Source organism: Macrotis lagotis, chromosome 2 (assembly GCF_037893015.1).
Source record: "Macrotis lagotis isolate mMagLag1 chromosome 2, bilby.v1.9.chrom.fasta, whole genome shotgun sequence".
Classification (NCBI taxonomy): Eukaryota; Metazoa; Chordata; class Mammalia; order Peramelemorphia; family Peramelidae; genus Macrotis; species Macrotis lagotis.
This window is the reverse complement of record NC_133659.1, coordinates 107,979,770-107,994,646: the sequence shown is the minus strand read 5'-3', so window position 1 is coordinate 107,994,646 and position 14,877 is coordinate 107,979,770. Positions and strand designations below refer to the sequence as shown.

General features: G+C 34.5%; 1 protein-coding gene and 1 pseudogene across 1 annotated transcript in view; one reads left to right on the top strand and one right to left on the bottom strand.

The window, feature by feature from the left end:
• LOC141511937 (membrane cofactor protein-like) overlaps nucleotides 1–14,877 on the bottom strand; it is a 107,216-nt gene that overhangs the window by 78,054 nt on the left and 14,285 nt on the right. The window contains exons 2-4 of the mRNA XM_074220903.1: nucleotides 7,009–7,288; nucleotides 2,937–3,131; nucleotides 1,329–1,428 (exon numbers count right to left, since the gene is read on the bottom strand). Of these exons, the coding sequence (XP_074077004.1) occupies nucleotides 1,329–1,428; nucleotides 2,937–3,131; nucleotides 7,009–7,288 (575 nt within the window). The remainder of the gene's footprint in view (nucleotides 1–1,328; nucleotides 1,429–2,936; nucleotides 3,132–7,008; nucleotides 7,289–14,877) is intronic.
• LOC141510842 (spindle and kinetochore-associated protein 3 pseudogene) lies at nucleotides 3,294–4,311 on the top strand (annotated as a pseudogene).

Genomic DNA, 14,877 nt, shown 5'->3' with positions numbered 1-14,877 from the left:
TCTCCTCATCTGTAAATTGCCTTTGCATATCCTTTGACCATTTGTCATTTGGGGAATGGCTTTTTTTAAAAAAAATTGATGCAGTTCTCTGCATATTTTAGAAATGAGTCCTTTGTCAGAAACATTAGTTGTCAAGATTGCAAAACATTTATTTTTTAGTTTTTGCAAGGCTTGCCCAAGGCCACACGGCTAGGTAATTATTAAGTGTCTGAGGCCAAATTTGAACTCAGGTACTCCTGATTCCAAGGCCAATGTTCTATCCACTGTGCCACCTAGCTGCCCCTGCAAAACATTTTTTAAAGAAAATTTAGTTTATTTTTCTTTTGCAAATTCTCCCAATGAGGGAGTCTGTTCCCAAAGCATATTGGGAGGTATAATTCAGCTCCATTTCCTAAGGACAAGCTCCTTGACATGAAAACATTTTAAGAAAGTGGTGAACTCAAAATAGGGTTCTCATGAAAGCTTATTCTTTAAGAATTTCTACAAGGCTAGCTAAGTTTCCAAGATTTAGCTAATGAAAATCTATCCAATTGTCCTTTAAATGTAGAACTTTCCCATGCTATCTATTCTCTAAAAGCTGGACTCAGTCACAAAGAAGTGGAAACAAAATACTCAATGATTGGCCTAATGGTTAAATAAACTATAGAACATGAATATAAAGGAAATTACTATCACACTACAAAAAAAAGAATATGAGGACCTCAGAAAAACTTAGGAAGACATATAAATTGATGAAAAGCAAATTATCAGAACAGGAAAACTATATTATGCAATGACAATATAAATGAAATAATTGACATTATAATATACAATTTTAAACTAAAAGATGATATGAAAAAGAACTTTCTTTGAGTCTTTGCAAAGGCATAGGACCACAATTATAGAATACTGTATAAAATATACTTGATGTTTTAGTTTTGCTGAACTCTTTTCTTTATCTCTTAATTCTTTGCTATAAGAAGGAGTTCTCATGTGGCAATGGGGGAGGGATGGGAAAGGAAATAATGCAAAATGTAGGTGATATAAAAACACAAGATCAAGAACAACAAAAAATGAATTAGATGAAATCTTTTTGTACCAGTTCAGATCAATGAAATGTATAATATATAAATACTTGAAATCACAACAATAATAGACAAAGAAATTTGGGTTGCCCTAATATAAAAACAAATAACCACTAACTGATTCCTTCACATTTTTGGTAAAGGTTTTAGAATTTTTAAATAAAGAATCATTATTAGTTCTAGACTATACAAAATTAGATATAGTAATTTCAACCTTATTTTGGTTCTTCATTTATTAGTGATTCATCAAAGCTAGCAACTCACCCCATATCACATTGAAAAGTAATGGTTGCACCAAGTAAAATGCCCTCCTTGATATTGATACGACCATTCTTTATGTCTTCAAAGAGATTGCAGGTTTTTTCTAGAAAGACATAGTTAGAGTTAGAGTTCATTTCATATAATATGAAGCACATGTAATATGAAGTCTTTAAATCAGAAGCATAATTAGATGAGATATTTGTGATCATTGAACCACAAATGAAAATTCTTTCTCATGTCTATCTATTAGAAAATGGTTGGACAAGTTGTGTGAATGCAATGGAATACTACTATGTAGTAAAAAATGTGAGCAGGCAGATTTCAGAAAAATCTGGAAAGACTTGTATGAAATGATGCAAAATAAAACAAGCAGAACCAGGAAAACATTGTACAGTATTAGCAACACTGTAGGATGATCATCTATGAATGACTTTCTAATCATAGGCTAGATCATAGGTCCAGAGGTGGTAGACACCTCAGAGTCCATTCAATACAATTCCCTCAAATTATAGTTGAAAAAGTGAGTGTCTTGAAAATTAAGACTATTTGACTTGAAATCCCTTGACTCCAGAGCCAGTGCCCTTTCTACTGTATTGCACTGGATCATCTTCTTCTCTCTTCCATGGGTTCAATCATGATCTCTATATTACTTACTCTTAAACCCATATACATATATATATGGAAGGTGGACTGGGAGAACAGTGATGGGATAAGGTAATGGGTTCAAACTTAAATAGGAATGGGTGTGCTGAACCATATATATATATATATATATATATATATATATATATATATATATATATATATATATATATATTTATATATATAGTGAGGGCAGCTAGGTGATACAATGGATAGAGCACTGGCCCTGGAGTCAGGTCAGGAGTACCTGAGTTCAAATGTGACCTCAGACACTTAATAATTGCCTAGCTGTGTGACCTTGGTCAAGTCATTTAACCTCATTGCCTTAAATACATTTTTAAAAATACTATATATGTAGCCCTAAGCTTTCTCCTGAACTTCACCAATTGTCTGATAGACATTTCCATCTAAATGTTCCTTAAGCAGTTCCAGTTTAACATGATGAAAACAGAACTTGTGTTTCCCTCCAAATCCACCCTTCCATACTTCCTTATTGAAGGCTCCTCCCATTCATTAGGTTCATTCATTCTCAGAAATAATTCCCAGAATTGTTAGTTTCCTTCAACATTCAACCTAGGAGATCATAGAGAAGCCTTTCTTGATTTCCTGATTGTCTTGTATTTCATTATCTGTATTAAGTACTGTCTCTCCCCAGAAGAATGTGTCCCCAAGGCCTTGCTAGTGAAGTTCTTATTTGATGTTTATTGAATTTAATTGAAGTTCTGTTTCAATTTTCTGGTAAAAAAATCAGTAAATTCCAACATATTAACACACTCAGTGACTTTTTCAGAATGGTTCAATCTCATGTTTTCATCTGGAAAATCTGCCTTAATTCATCTATTTGCTGAAAGTAAATTACTCTAACACTTAAAAGAAAACAAAAGGATTTAGATGTAGAAACAGAGGGAACAAAAGTTTCTTTTGAAAATTAACTGGAAAGGGAAGAATAAAAGTTTTAAACATACTTACTTTTACAAAATTCAGATGCCCATGACCATGTTCCTTCCAATGAGCAAGTACGCGTAGGAAGAAAATAAAGGTCATTTTGGTAACCTGATTTACAGGTATATGTCACTACGGAGTAAGGAGCAAAGGAAGTCTTAGTTACATAAGCCCTATCCAGCCAAGCAAAACTCAAATTCCCTGGATTAGGGCACTGATTACCTATATGGAAAAAGAGAGAGAGAAAAAAAGAAATGCTGGGATATATATACCAATAATCAAGAGCCACTTGTAGGTTACTTTGGGTACCAAAAAAAAATCTCTTTTGGAAGACATTCCATGCTTCACCAATTCACACCAATCGATCTTTTAGCCATTTAGTTAATGTGTCATAATTTCACCCTTTTGGTAAATTGTGTTGAATTCTTAGAATGCTCTCTTAGTTTCTGGAGAGACTCTCCTGACCCTCCCCAAACCCAATCTTTGTACAACATTCTCTAAAGAAGGAAATTCCATGCTTGAAAATAAAGCTTCAACTAGCTCCCTACCAATATTCCAGTTCTAACTTAAACCTGCTAGTGGGAACCTGTCAGAAGAATTGTCTGATGGTACTTGCAATTCCTGCTGCCCTCTCTGAGCAGAAAGGTGGGCGTTTAACTTGAACCTCTGACTTTCTCAAAGAACCCCTTCTGAAAGTTCTGTAGGAAGCTGTATTACCTGGTCATGACCCTGGAGAGGGGAAACAATTCAACTGCAGCAAGTGCTAAATGGAAAAGAGGTAGACTTTGAAATTTCTCCAATTAGAATTTTGCATGACTTAGATTTGGAAGAGAAGAGCCTATGGAATGATGTTAACATTTTTCTAGATGAAAATCATTCAGGGAGGCAGGAATCAACAATTTATACATAACACCAAATTATTGATGGAAAGGAATAAAATGGATATCTCAAAAGTAAGAGATTTATTCCAGAAATATGGATATTACGCCAAGTATTGTGGAAGATCCAGTGAGAAAGGAGCATGTTGGTAGTGTTAAACCAGAGGAAGAAAAATGCTTTCCAAAATCTGAAACAGATTTGCTGTTCATAGTCCTCAGAGGTCTCCAGATTCTGGACTGAAAAGGTATATTTTCCAGAAATTTGAATATTCATCTATCAGCAATGAATATTCAAAAGCAAGAGCAAATAACTATGAATATGCCTTTTTAATAATCCTCCCATAAAGTTTTGAGAATTCCAAAATGTACCTTAAAGATGGAGAAATATGCAGTGGTTATTCAAGTTAGAACACTTTGGTACTTCAAAACATACCATGTATTTAAATAATGATTACATAATGGTGCTTAAAAATGCCCATCAAAATAAAAGTTTATCTAAGAATAAAATCAATGAAACAATGTAGAAGCAAAATTAGGAGGCAACAGTCCCTCTTGGTTCCATACTTAACAAGGTGAAAGGGGCCTGTATACTTACTTCATTCCTGCTTGAAAATCCAATCTAGAAATAGCAATCAGTTTTAATTGTCCCTAAAACTATAGAGCTTAGTCTCTCCACTAATGACAAAGAAATCTTACTTCAAACTTTAAAATAGATGGTTCAAAAAAGAAACAAGAGATAAGCATCAAACTCAAATATTTTGCCAAGTAATTTGGATTTAGAAGATTGTACTTCATTGGTTTCACAATCTGCCAAGTATTTTGAACATCATGGAGAACTCTCTCCTAAGATTTGTCAGTAAAATCCTGCTAAGAATAGTCACCTCACCAGAAGTAACTATAATTCCAGATAATATTTTCCAGGTATTATCAAAGCATAAATCAAAATTAGCAACATCAGGAGTGTTTTAACCAGATCCTAGCAAAACACTTTTCCCCAAATTTAAATGAAAGAGTACTCAAGGGGCAGCTAGATGGCACAGTGGATAGAGAACCAGTCCTGGAGTCAGGAGGACCTGAGTTCAAATCCATCCTCAGACATTTAATAATTGCCTAGCTGTGTTACCTTGGGCAAGCCACTTAACCCCATTGCCTTGCAAAAAAAAAATAAACAACAAAGTAAAGTATTAAAAAGATTGAAGGGGAAAAGACATTCATATCCAGTTTTGGTGTCATGAATATGCTTTTTCCAACTGACTGAACAAGATGGATTTTTTTTTATGATGTTGGGAAAATGGGCACCATATTTAGTGAAAAATCATTTTAAATCAGTTTGCCCTGAGCACAGAATACTCTTCATGTTCTAGGGCTAAGCCCACAAAAAAGCCATCTTTAGTCTACAGGAGATAACTGTAGGGGGAAATTGAGGAAAGTAATTTTGGGGAAAATAATCCCACAATTTCACTTCAGAGAAGATTTTAAAAAATAGCTTTTAGTACAAATATTCCCATTTTCTAACTTGCAGTATAAAAATCCATGAGTAAAGTTAGAGAAACTTCATTTTGAAATCCTGTATAAATTTAATTTGGTATCCCTTGTTATTTTTATGTCCTTTATTTGATTTCAGATTGGCTGCATCTCAGGACAGAAGAAATCTATCCAAATTGGGGAAATTTCCATTTTCTTTTAAAACTGATTCCGTTTTTTAAAATCCTTTTTCACACATGGGTAAATAAATGTGTGTGTGTGTGTGTGTGTGTGTGTGTATGATGGAGAAAGAAGTCAAATTTGTACTCTTCCATTTAAAATGATTGGACAATAGTTAACTTTTTCTGGAAAGATTCTAGTTTTGCTTTTGGTAGACTCTCGGTTTTAATCTTTGTCACACCACAGAAATATAACTTTATGCTTACTTTTTAATTTCTTTTTTGTAGTTTTATTGTTCAAGGGACTTATTTTTTATCTTTTCCTCTTCTATAATCATCCTGTGCCCCAAATTCCACTTTTCTGAAACTGACAAACCCTAGAACAATGGAGGATACACAAACAATAAGCCAGGAATTCCTTTAGAAGAGTCAGGGTATCTTAGAGCACCACTACTCTTCCCCTTTTGTGTCAGATCATACTTATATCATATTTAAACCAGTGGTTAAAGTGGAAATGGCTAGCAGTTAGAGAAAACTGTATACTGAACAGATAAGGGGAGTCAGTCACTAGGACCTGAAAAAAAATTCTACCATAGCTGTATAGAATTAGAAACAAGACAAAAGAGTATGCAACTAGGATCTTGGGGAGAAAATGCTTTCGATTTTTCAGAACAGCTGACAACACAACCTTGCCTACAAGAAGTCTGCAACAAAAATAAGTGCCAGGCATTGGGTAGTAACAGCATAAAGGCATGATTCTTTCAAACCATAAATACAACATATCAGATAGTGACACCAGAAGTTTAAACTCAGGAAGATCAGCCTCAAAACTAGAAAATTTTGTCAAACCCCTTGACAAAGATTTTTCCTACCCATAGACTTTTGTGATAATGTCAAAGTCTCTGAAAAGCACAATAAAAGAAAAAAGACATAGAAACATGATCCATATACTTTCATTAGGGCCACAGAATAATTCAAGTGTCATCAACCATTTGTCGATATTTAATTAATTCCCCTTTAAAATTTATGTGGAGTAAATCCAGTTTTCCTGTTAGTGGTAGACCTTATATTTAAGAGTGCTATGAGAAAGCATCTCAGTTTCATCATAAATTTTAACTATCTTATTTTGAAATTCCACTTTATCATTCAATCCTTGTATTCAATTTTTATATGGACCATAAAAATGTTGAATGTTCAGGAAAAACAAAAGAACCAAATAAACAACCCACCCCCCAAGAGACGAAACTCTATTATTCCTTCACAACTAACCAAGATGTTTTTTGGGGTCCTTTTGGGATGAATTTCGCTTGTTTGTTTATTTATTTTATTAGTAGTATTTGGTTGGTTTCCTAACTCCTTTATTCAGTTTACCTCTCCTAGGGAGACCAGTGGGAGTCCAGAAGGCTCCGGGACCAGGACCATCAGTCCATTCATCCTCTCTCATCCCGGGTCTCTCCGTTGCCATGACAATGGACCGTTTCCCTCCTCTTCCTCCAAGCCCGGCTCTGTTCCTCTGTTTCATCTTCCTCTTTCTCTCTCTCCCCCCCCTCAGAGCCCCGCACCCCCAGTACCACTCACCGTTCGCCAGGGGCAGGTCCAGCAGCTGCAGCAGTAGCTGAAGCGACAAAGATGACAGCGCCGTAGAGGCGCTCTGGGGCAGTCGGCTCATGACAGGCCCCAGCTGAGATGCACGTTGACCTGCTCCGAAGTGGCCAGTGAGGAGCTGTGCCGGGATGGAGAGGGCAGAGGCTGCTGGAACGCCCACAAGGTGCGTCGTTGGTCCTTGACCTGAACCGTTAGCCGGACACTGCGGAAGTGGGGCGGAGGCCAAGGCAGTAGCGTCACTCTTGCCTAAGTCCTAGGGGACACACGATGGGGGGGTGAGGTGGGGCACGATGTCCCGCCCCTTGCTGGCCATGGACTTCCACGGGTCCCCGCTATCCAAGGAAGCATCTGCAGCCAGCCGGGTCCTCCACTTCCACCTGGTCCAGAAAACCAAATCCTGAGTCCAGTTTCTTTCTCTAAGAGGACCTCCTGGCTTTATCTTGATTGACCATAGTGTCTGCAAGCTGTTTCTCGAATTAGACTTTTAAAAATTTTGAGGGCAAGATCTTTTTTTTTAATCTTTTTTTTTGTACTTCACCCTCTTCATAATTACTTCTTGATTTGAATACATTATAATCTAATTGTAGAAACCTTAGATTTAATGCCTGGTAACACAAGTAGGAAGGAAGAAGAATTTTTTTTTTTTTAAGTAGAAAAGTATCTTTGATGGGAAGAAATGACCAGAAGAGGGCATTTTAGGCATAGGGGACAGTCATTCCAAAGACTGGGGCAGGAAAAAGAATGAATTGTGTGAGGAACAGCAAGAAAGCCAACCAAAGAAATTTAATATCTCTAAATGCTTATGTGAATAAAATAGGGAAAGGAGGGTATCAATGAATTGGGCCTGCAACTAAAAAAATCTAGAAAAAGAACACATCAAAAATTCTCAATTAAATATTAAATTAGAAATTCTGAAAATCAGAGAAGAAATTAATAAAATTGAAAGTAAGAAAACTATTGAGCTAATAAAATTAAAAGTGGGTTTTATGAAAAACAATAAAATATATAGGCCTTTGGTTACTTTGATTTAAGAAGAAAATTACCAGTATCAAAAATGAAAAAAAAGTGAATTTACCCCCAATCAGGAGGAAATTAAAATAATTTTAATTTTGGAACTATTTTACCCAACTATATATCAATAAATTGGGCAGTCTAAATAATATGGATGAATATCTACAAAATATCAATTGCCCAGATTAACAGAAGAGGAAAAATACTTTAATAACCCAATTTCAGAAGAAGAAATTGAGCAAACTATCAATGTATTCCTTAAGGAAAAAATCACCAGGGTCAGATAGATTACATATGAATTCTACCAAATTTTTAAAGAATAATTAATTCCAATACTAGATAAGCTATTTGAAAAAAATAGGTGTTCTAGCAAATTTCTTCTATGGCATCAATATCATGCTGATGCCTACATCAGGAAGAACAAAACCATATAAAGAAAATTATAGACAACATCCCTAATGAAAATTGATATGCAAATTTAAAATAAAATATCAGAAAAGAGATTACAGCAAGTTATCACTAGGATAATACAATATGATCAGGTAGTATTTATCTCAGGAATGCAGGGATGGTTCAAAATTAGGGAAGATAATCAGACTGATAAGCAGTATTTTTCTAAAACCATTAGGAAGCATAATATGTAATGGGGATAAACTGGAAGCATTCCCAATAAGTTCAAAAAGGAAACAAGGACAACATAATCACCTCTATTATTCAATATCCTATTAAAAATGTTAGCTTTAGCAGTAAAAGAGGAAAAAGAAATTGAAAGAATTAAAATAGGTAATGAAGAAACAAAATTCATACTCTTTTTAAATGATATGCTAGTATATTTAGAAATGATCTAAAATATTCCTTGAAACAAGAAGTTCAGCAAAGTAGCAGGATACAAAATAAACTCACTTAAATCATCAACATTTTTATATATTACCAGCAAAGCCCAGCAACAAGAGATAGAGAAATTAAATTTAGTTTAACTGTAGACAACATAAAATACTTGGGGGTCTGCCTGCAAAGAAAAATTCAGAAAGTATATGAAAAGAATTACAAAACACTTTTCATACAAATAGAACTAAACAATTGAAAAATGTCAATTGCTAATGAGTAGGCCAAGCAAATATAATACAAATCACAATTCTACCTAAATTAAATTATTTATTCAATGTCATATTAATCAGACTACCAAAAATTATTTTATAGAACTAAGAAAAATAGTAATAAAATTCATCTGGAGGAACAAAAGGCTAAGTATATCAAAGGAATTAATGAAAAAATATACGAAAGTGGCCTATTATAGTCACCAAAAACTACAAAAATAAAAATTACCCAGATTAATAAAAGGGGCTAAGAAATAGAGTGGTGGATCAGTTGAATAGAAGAGACCTAAAAGAACAGTAAATGATTCTAGTAATCTGCAGTTTGATAAACCCAAAGACTCTAGTTTTGGGTATAAGAACTCAATATCTGACAAAAATTGCTGGGAAAACTGGAAAATAGTATGGTTCAAATTAGGCCTTATATCAAGATAAGGTTGAAATGAGTACAGGATTTGAACATAAAGGTTGATGCCATAAGCAAATTAGGAGAATAATGAATAGTTTATCAGATCAAGAAAGAGAGGAGTTTATGTCCAAACAATGAGAGAGAAGTATAATATGCAAAATGGATAATTTTGATTACATTAAATCAGGAAGTTATTGCACAACTAAAAACAATGCAACCAAGATTAGAATGATTGCTGAGAACTGGGAAGCAATTTTCACAGTGTTCCTGATAAAGGACTCATTTCTAAAATATATAGAGAATGAAGTTAAATTTATAAGAATACAATCCATTCCCCAATAAATAAATGGCCAAAGGATATGAACAAGCAGTTTTAATAGAAGAAAGTAAAGTTATCTACATTCATATAAAAATTTTCTATATCATTATTAATTAGAGAAATGCAAATTAAAACAACTCTGAGGTACCACTTCACACCTATCATATTGGTTAAAATGACAAAAAAAGGAAATTATAAATGTTGGAAAGGCTGTGGGAAAACTGGGACACTAATGCATTGTGAACTGATCCAATTATTCTGGAGACAATATGGAATTATGCCTAAAGGACAAAAAATTGTGCATATCCATAGAGAACACTATAGTTCTATAAAAAAACATGAGGGGCCAGATTTCAGAAAAGCCTGGAAAGACTTGCATGATTTGATGCTAAGTGAAATGAGTAGAATCAGAACAACATTGGGGGCACACTAATAACATGATGGGGTGATGAACAACCATGAAGGATTTGTTCATTTCTGCAGAACAATAATCAAAGACAATTTTAAGGGACTTATGATAGAAAATAACATCCATATCCCGACAAGGATCTATGGAGTTTAAATGAAGAACACCTTATTAGCTTCACTTTTAAAGTTACCTTATTTTGTAGAATTTTGTTATCTCTAATATTTTCTTTGTTCCTTTGCAATCTGATTCTTTTCTCACAATACATTGTTTCCATCTAAGTTTAGCATGGTTACAAATGTAAAGCCTATATGAGATTGCTTTCTGGGGGGTGCAGAAAGGAAGGAAGAGAGAGAAAAATTGTAAAACTTGAAACCTTGCCAAAAAAGATTGGTAAAAACTACCATTGGAAAAAAAATATATTAGGTAAAAACATAAATTGAGCAAGAGAATTTCAGAAAAGCCTGGAAAGACATGTATGAATTGATGCTCTGTAAAGTGAGCAGAACCAGGAGAACATTGTATACATTTACAACAACAATGGATTTAGGTCCTCTCATCAGTTCAGTGATCAAGGACAACTCTAAAAGGCTTGTGATAGAAAATGCCATTCACATCCAGAGGAAAAATTATGGAGTCTGAATACAGACTGAACTATATACTATTTTTAATGTTTAATACTTGTTTTATGTTTTTTTAATTTTCTCATTTTTCCCCTTTAGTTCTGATTCTTCTTTCATAACATGACTCATATTTATGTTAAATACCACCCATGATAGCTCTAGTGTGGGTCTAGACATTAACATATGAGAGTCAGGTTGAGTAGAAATGTACCCAAACATGCAAGGTTGTGATGCAAGAATCTACTAAATTTATTTTTGGAAACTTAGACTTTTTATAACAAAAACTTATCTCGGGACTGATTCATCAAAGGAGACATAGTTTCACATTTTCCTGAGCAAATTTACAATAATTGTTCTTAGAAATCTGCATACTTCCCTATCAGAAAAACTTTTTACTTTCCACCTCCACAGCCACAGATTATCCCTGTCAGAGTTCACTGGAAAGCCAACAAATCCATACAGTGAGCAATAATACATATGTATCTCTGATGGAAAAGGTCACCAAGGATATGTGAAAATCACTCCCAGGAGCTGACCCTCTACAGTTAAATATGGTTGTACTTGTGTATCAGATAACTTATTTTATTGGAGAGGTGGAGACAAAGGAATGGTGGAAACAAGAGGATGAGATAGAAAAAATGTGGAACTCCAAAGCTAACAAAAAAGGTGAATATTGAAAATTATCTTTGCATGTAAATTGAAAAAATAGAATAAATTTCAAAAAACAGATAGTTAATCATAAAGTGCATAAATAATGGCATATAAAAATTAAAAATTAAAAAAAAGAAAAAATAAGGGGTGGCTAGGTGGTGCAGTGAATAGAGCACCGGCCTTGGAGTCAGGAGTACCTGGGTTCAAATCTGACCTCAGACACTTAATAATTACCTAGCTGTGTGGCCTTGGGCATGCCACTTAACTCCATTCCCTTGAAAAAAATCTAAAAAAAAGAATGGCATATATCAGGGCAGCTAAGTGGCACAGTGGATAGAGCACTGACCTTGGAGTCAGGAGTACCTGAGTTCAAATCTGACCTCAGTCACTTAATAATTACCTAGCTGTGTGGCTTTGGGCAAGCCACTTAATCCCATTGCTTTGCAAAAAAAAAAAAAAACCTAAAAAAAACAAAAAAAAAGAATGGTATATCAAATGCATCTATGACCAGATAGTACAGAGCTTTAAATATCAAACAAAATGTACACAGTTTGAGAAGGCTCCCTTGTTCCAATACTGTATCAGAGTTAATCTTAGAATTTTGCTCAGCAGAGCAAGATCATGATTTAGTTTTAATTTGGTGGGTACATGACCCCTTGGAGAGAAAGAGCGACCCCACTCTGTAAACTATATGAACTCTTTGCATTGAAAGCACATTTTATAGTAGGCTATGCTACACTTTAAACCATATTTGCCAATCAGAAAAAACAGGTTATAGGATTACAAAAATGGAAAATAAAGAATTGAGATGTTCTACTATGTGTACCTTAGGATACAACCATCTAAAAATGATCTTTTCTTTGAAATAATTAAAGGTTATTTTTAGTTTTTCATATGACACTGAATTTTGCTCTATTGAATAGAATAGAATGCTCATACTCCATTCTTGAAAAAGTCCATGACATCAGGGAAGTGATACCATGACAAACACATGAATTGGATTTGAGTGAGGGGGGCTGTGCTAAGTCACAAGCCTCACTTTCTCTTCCAGAGTCAGTTGGATCCAGTGGCCAGATATGGATCAGGATGATTGGAGATGAACCTGGATGTGAGGCAATCAGGGTTAAGTGACTTGCCCAAGGCTACATAGCTAGTAAGTGTCAAGTGTCTAAGGTCAGATTTGAACTTACATCTTCCTGACTCTAAGGTTCTATCCACTGCATCATCTAGCTGCCCTCTACTTTTGCATAGACAAATAAAGATTCTGAGATATTGGATTTGATTTGCCTCAATAATCACTGGAGTTTATTGAATAGGGAGCTAACATGTCTAGACCTGCACCTTAGAAAAATTTATTTTGTCACTGAAAGTATAAATATATATATTGGAATGGGAAGAGACTTGAGGTAGGCAGACCCACAATCCAACATTGCAAAAGTCTAGGCAATGAGATGAGGAATGGGTATGTCAGAGGAGAAAATGGGGCATATGAAAGTTGTTGCAAAGTTGAAATCACTTGTCTTGGCAGTAGATTGGATATGAACAGTGAGAGATAGTAAGAAGTGGAAGATGACATGAAGATTGTGAGGCTGAAATGGAGCATGCTGATGTCCACTAGGGTAAAGGGGAAGATAGGACATGGGGAACATTTAGGGGAAAGAGAATGAATTCTGTTTTGGACATGTAGAGTATAAGATATCTTAGTTTAAAATGTCTGAAAGGCAGTTGGAGTTGTGTGATTGAAAGTCTTGCACTATTGTATTTCCTGTTTTTCAATTAATCATTCATTTGTTCCTGAGTGACATAAATTATCTTTGTGCACTTACTCATTTAGTTTGACTTTTATAGAATTCATGTTTTTATAATGGGTTTTTTATTCCTATGTCAATTTTTTTCTTCATTTATATCTTTGAATTCTCAACCTGTTGTTCTCTAATTATTGTCCCCCAGAGGTTAGAGAATCTCCATTGTTTATCAACTGATATCATCTTTTTTAGTATTATTTTTTTTTCTTTAAAACTTTTGGTCTTCCCAAATTTCCATTATTGTTTCTTCTTTTAATCATTCTTTTATTTTTTATTTTCCTTATGAATCATTATAGGATTCCTTGCTATTCTCCTATTATTTCTAGAAATCTCAGAGAATTTTTTTATATTGGGTTTTCAGATAGTCATTAATCATGTTCTCTCTTTTTCTAGACCAGTTATGCATTTTTCCTTCTCCCTTTATGTGTTTGACTGATGGACTATGGTACTGGGCTCATATCCCAACTTTTCTGTCTTGGTATTCTTGACTTATCACCTTTTTTATTCTGTTTCAGACCCATTATTGATTGGTTGCTCCTACATTCACTGTCATATACTTTCTCCTGTCCACAAGTCACTGCAGCATTGAAACTCCATTGGTACATAACTAGAATTGAATTAATAGGATTACTTTTCCTTGGGGTAAATCTAGAGGCAGATATAATATCAGAGGTCATTTAGTTCAATGACCTCATTCTATATATGTAGAAATAAGACTCAGGAAAGATAAGTGACTTGCTCAAGGTCAAAAGTGTGATAAGCCTCAGGGAGGTAGTGTAAATACAATGGAAACAGCTCTGACTCTGGAGTTGAAATACTTGGATCCTGATTCTGAGTTTGCAGGAAATGAAGCATTTAAATATGGAATAACTTGAGAGCACTTAGAAACAACATGAAGTTTAAAGGACTCATTTTGTTGTTGTTGTTGAGTCATTTTTCAGTCCTGATTCTCTATGATCCCCATTTGGCAAAGATACTAGAGGAATTTTCCATTTTTTCCTCTGCATCATTTTATAGATAAGGAAACTGAGAAAAAAGGATTAAAAACTGCACAAGGTCACACAGTTACTAATTGTCTGAGACCATATTTGAGCTCATGAAGATGAGTCTTTTGGACTTCAGACTGGTTGACTGGATCCACTGGGTACCTAGCTGTCCAAGGTACTCGTTCCAAATGTGTATGAGAGTCTTTTGCCTTGGTAATCTCATATTTTCCAGTTTAGGGATATTCTTTCTATCAGACAACCATGTAGTCATTTGCTTTTTCATGGGTTAGTTTAATATTGGACAAAAATATATTCTCATAAAAAGAAGGTTCATCCTTAGAACTCCATCATTGGTTACAGTGTCCCACTAGAACAGACCTATGGTCTAGCCCAGAGGTGTTAAACACTGAGCAGACAACATTCTCAAGCACTGCCTATACCAAACTGAAATGTAATTGGGAAATATTTAATAAAATAAATAATCCAATAAAACATAAATAATGTGGTTTTTCTAAGTTAACATGTGACCCACAGGGAT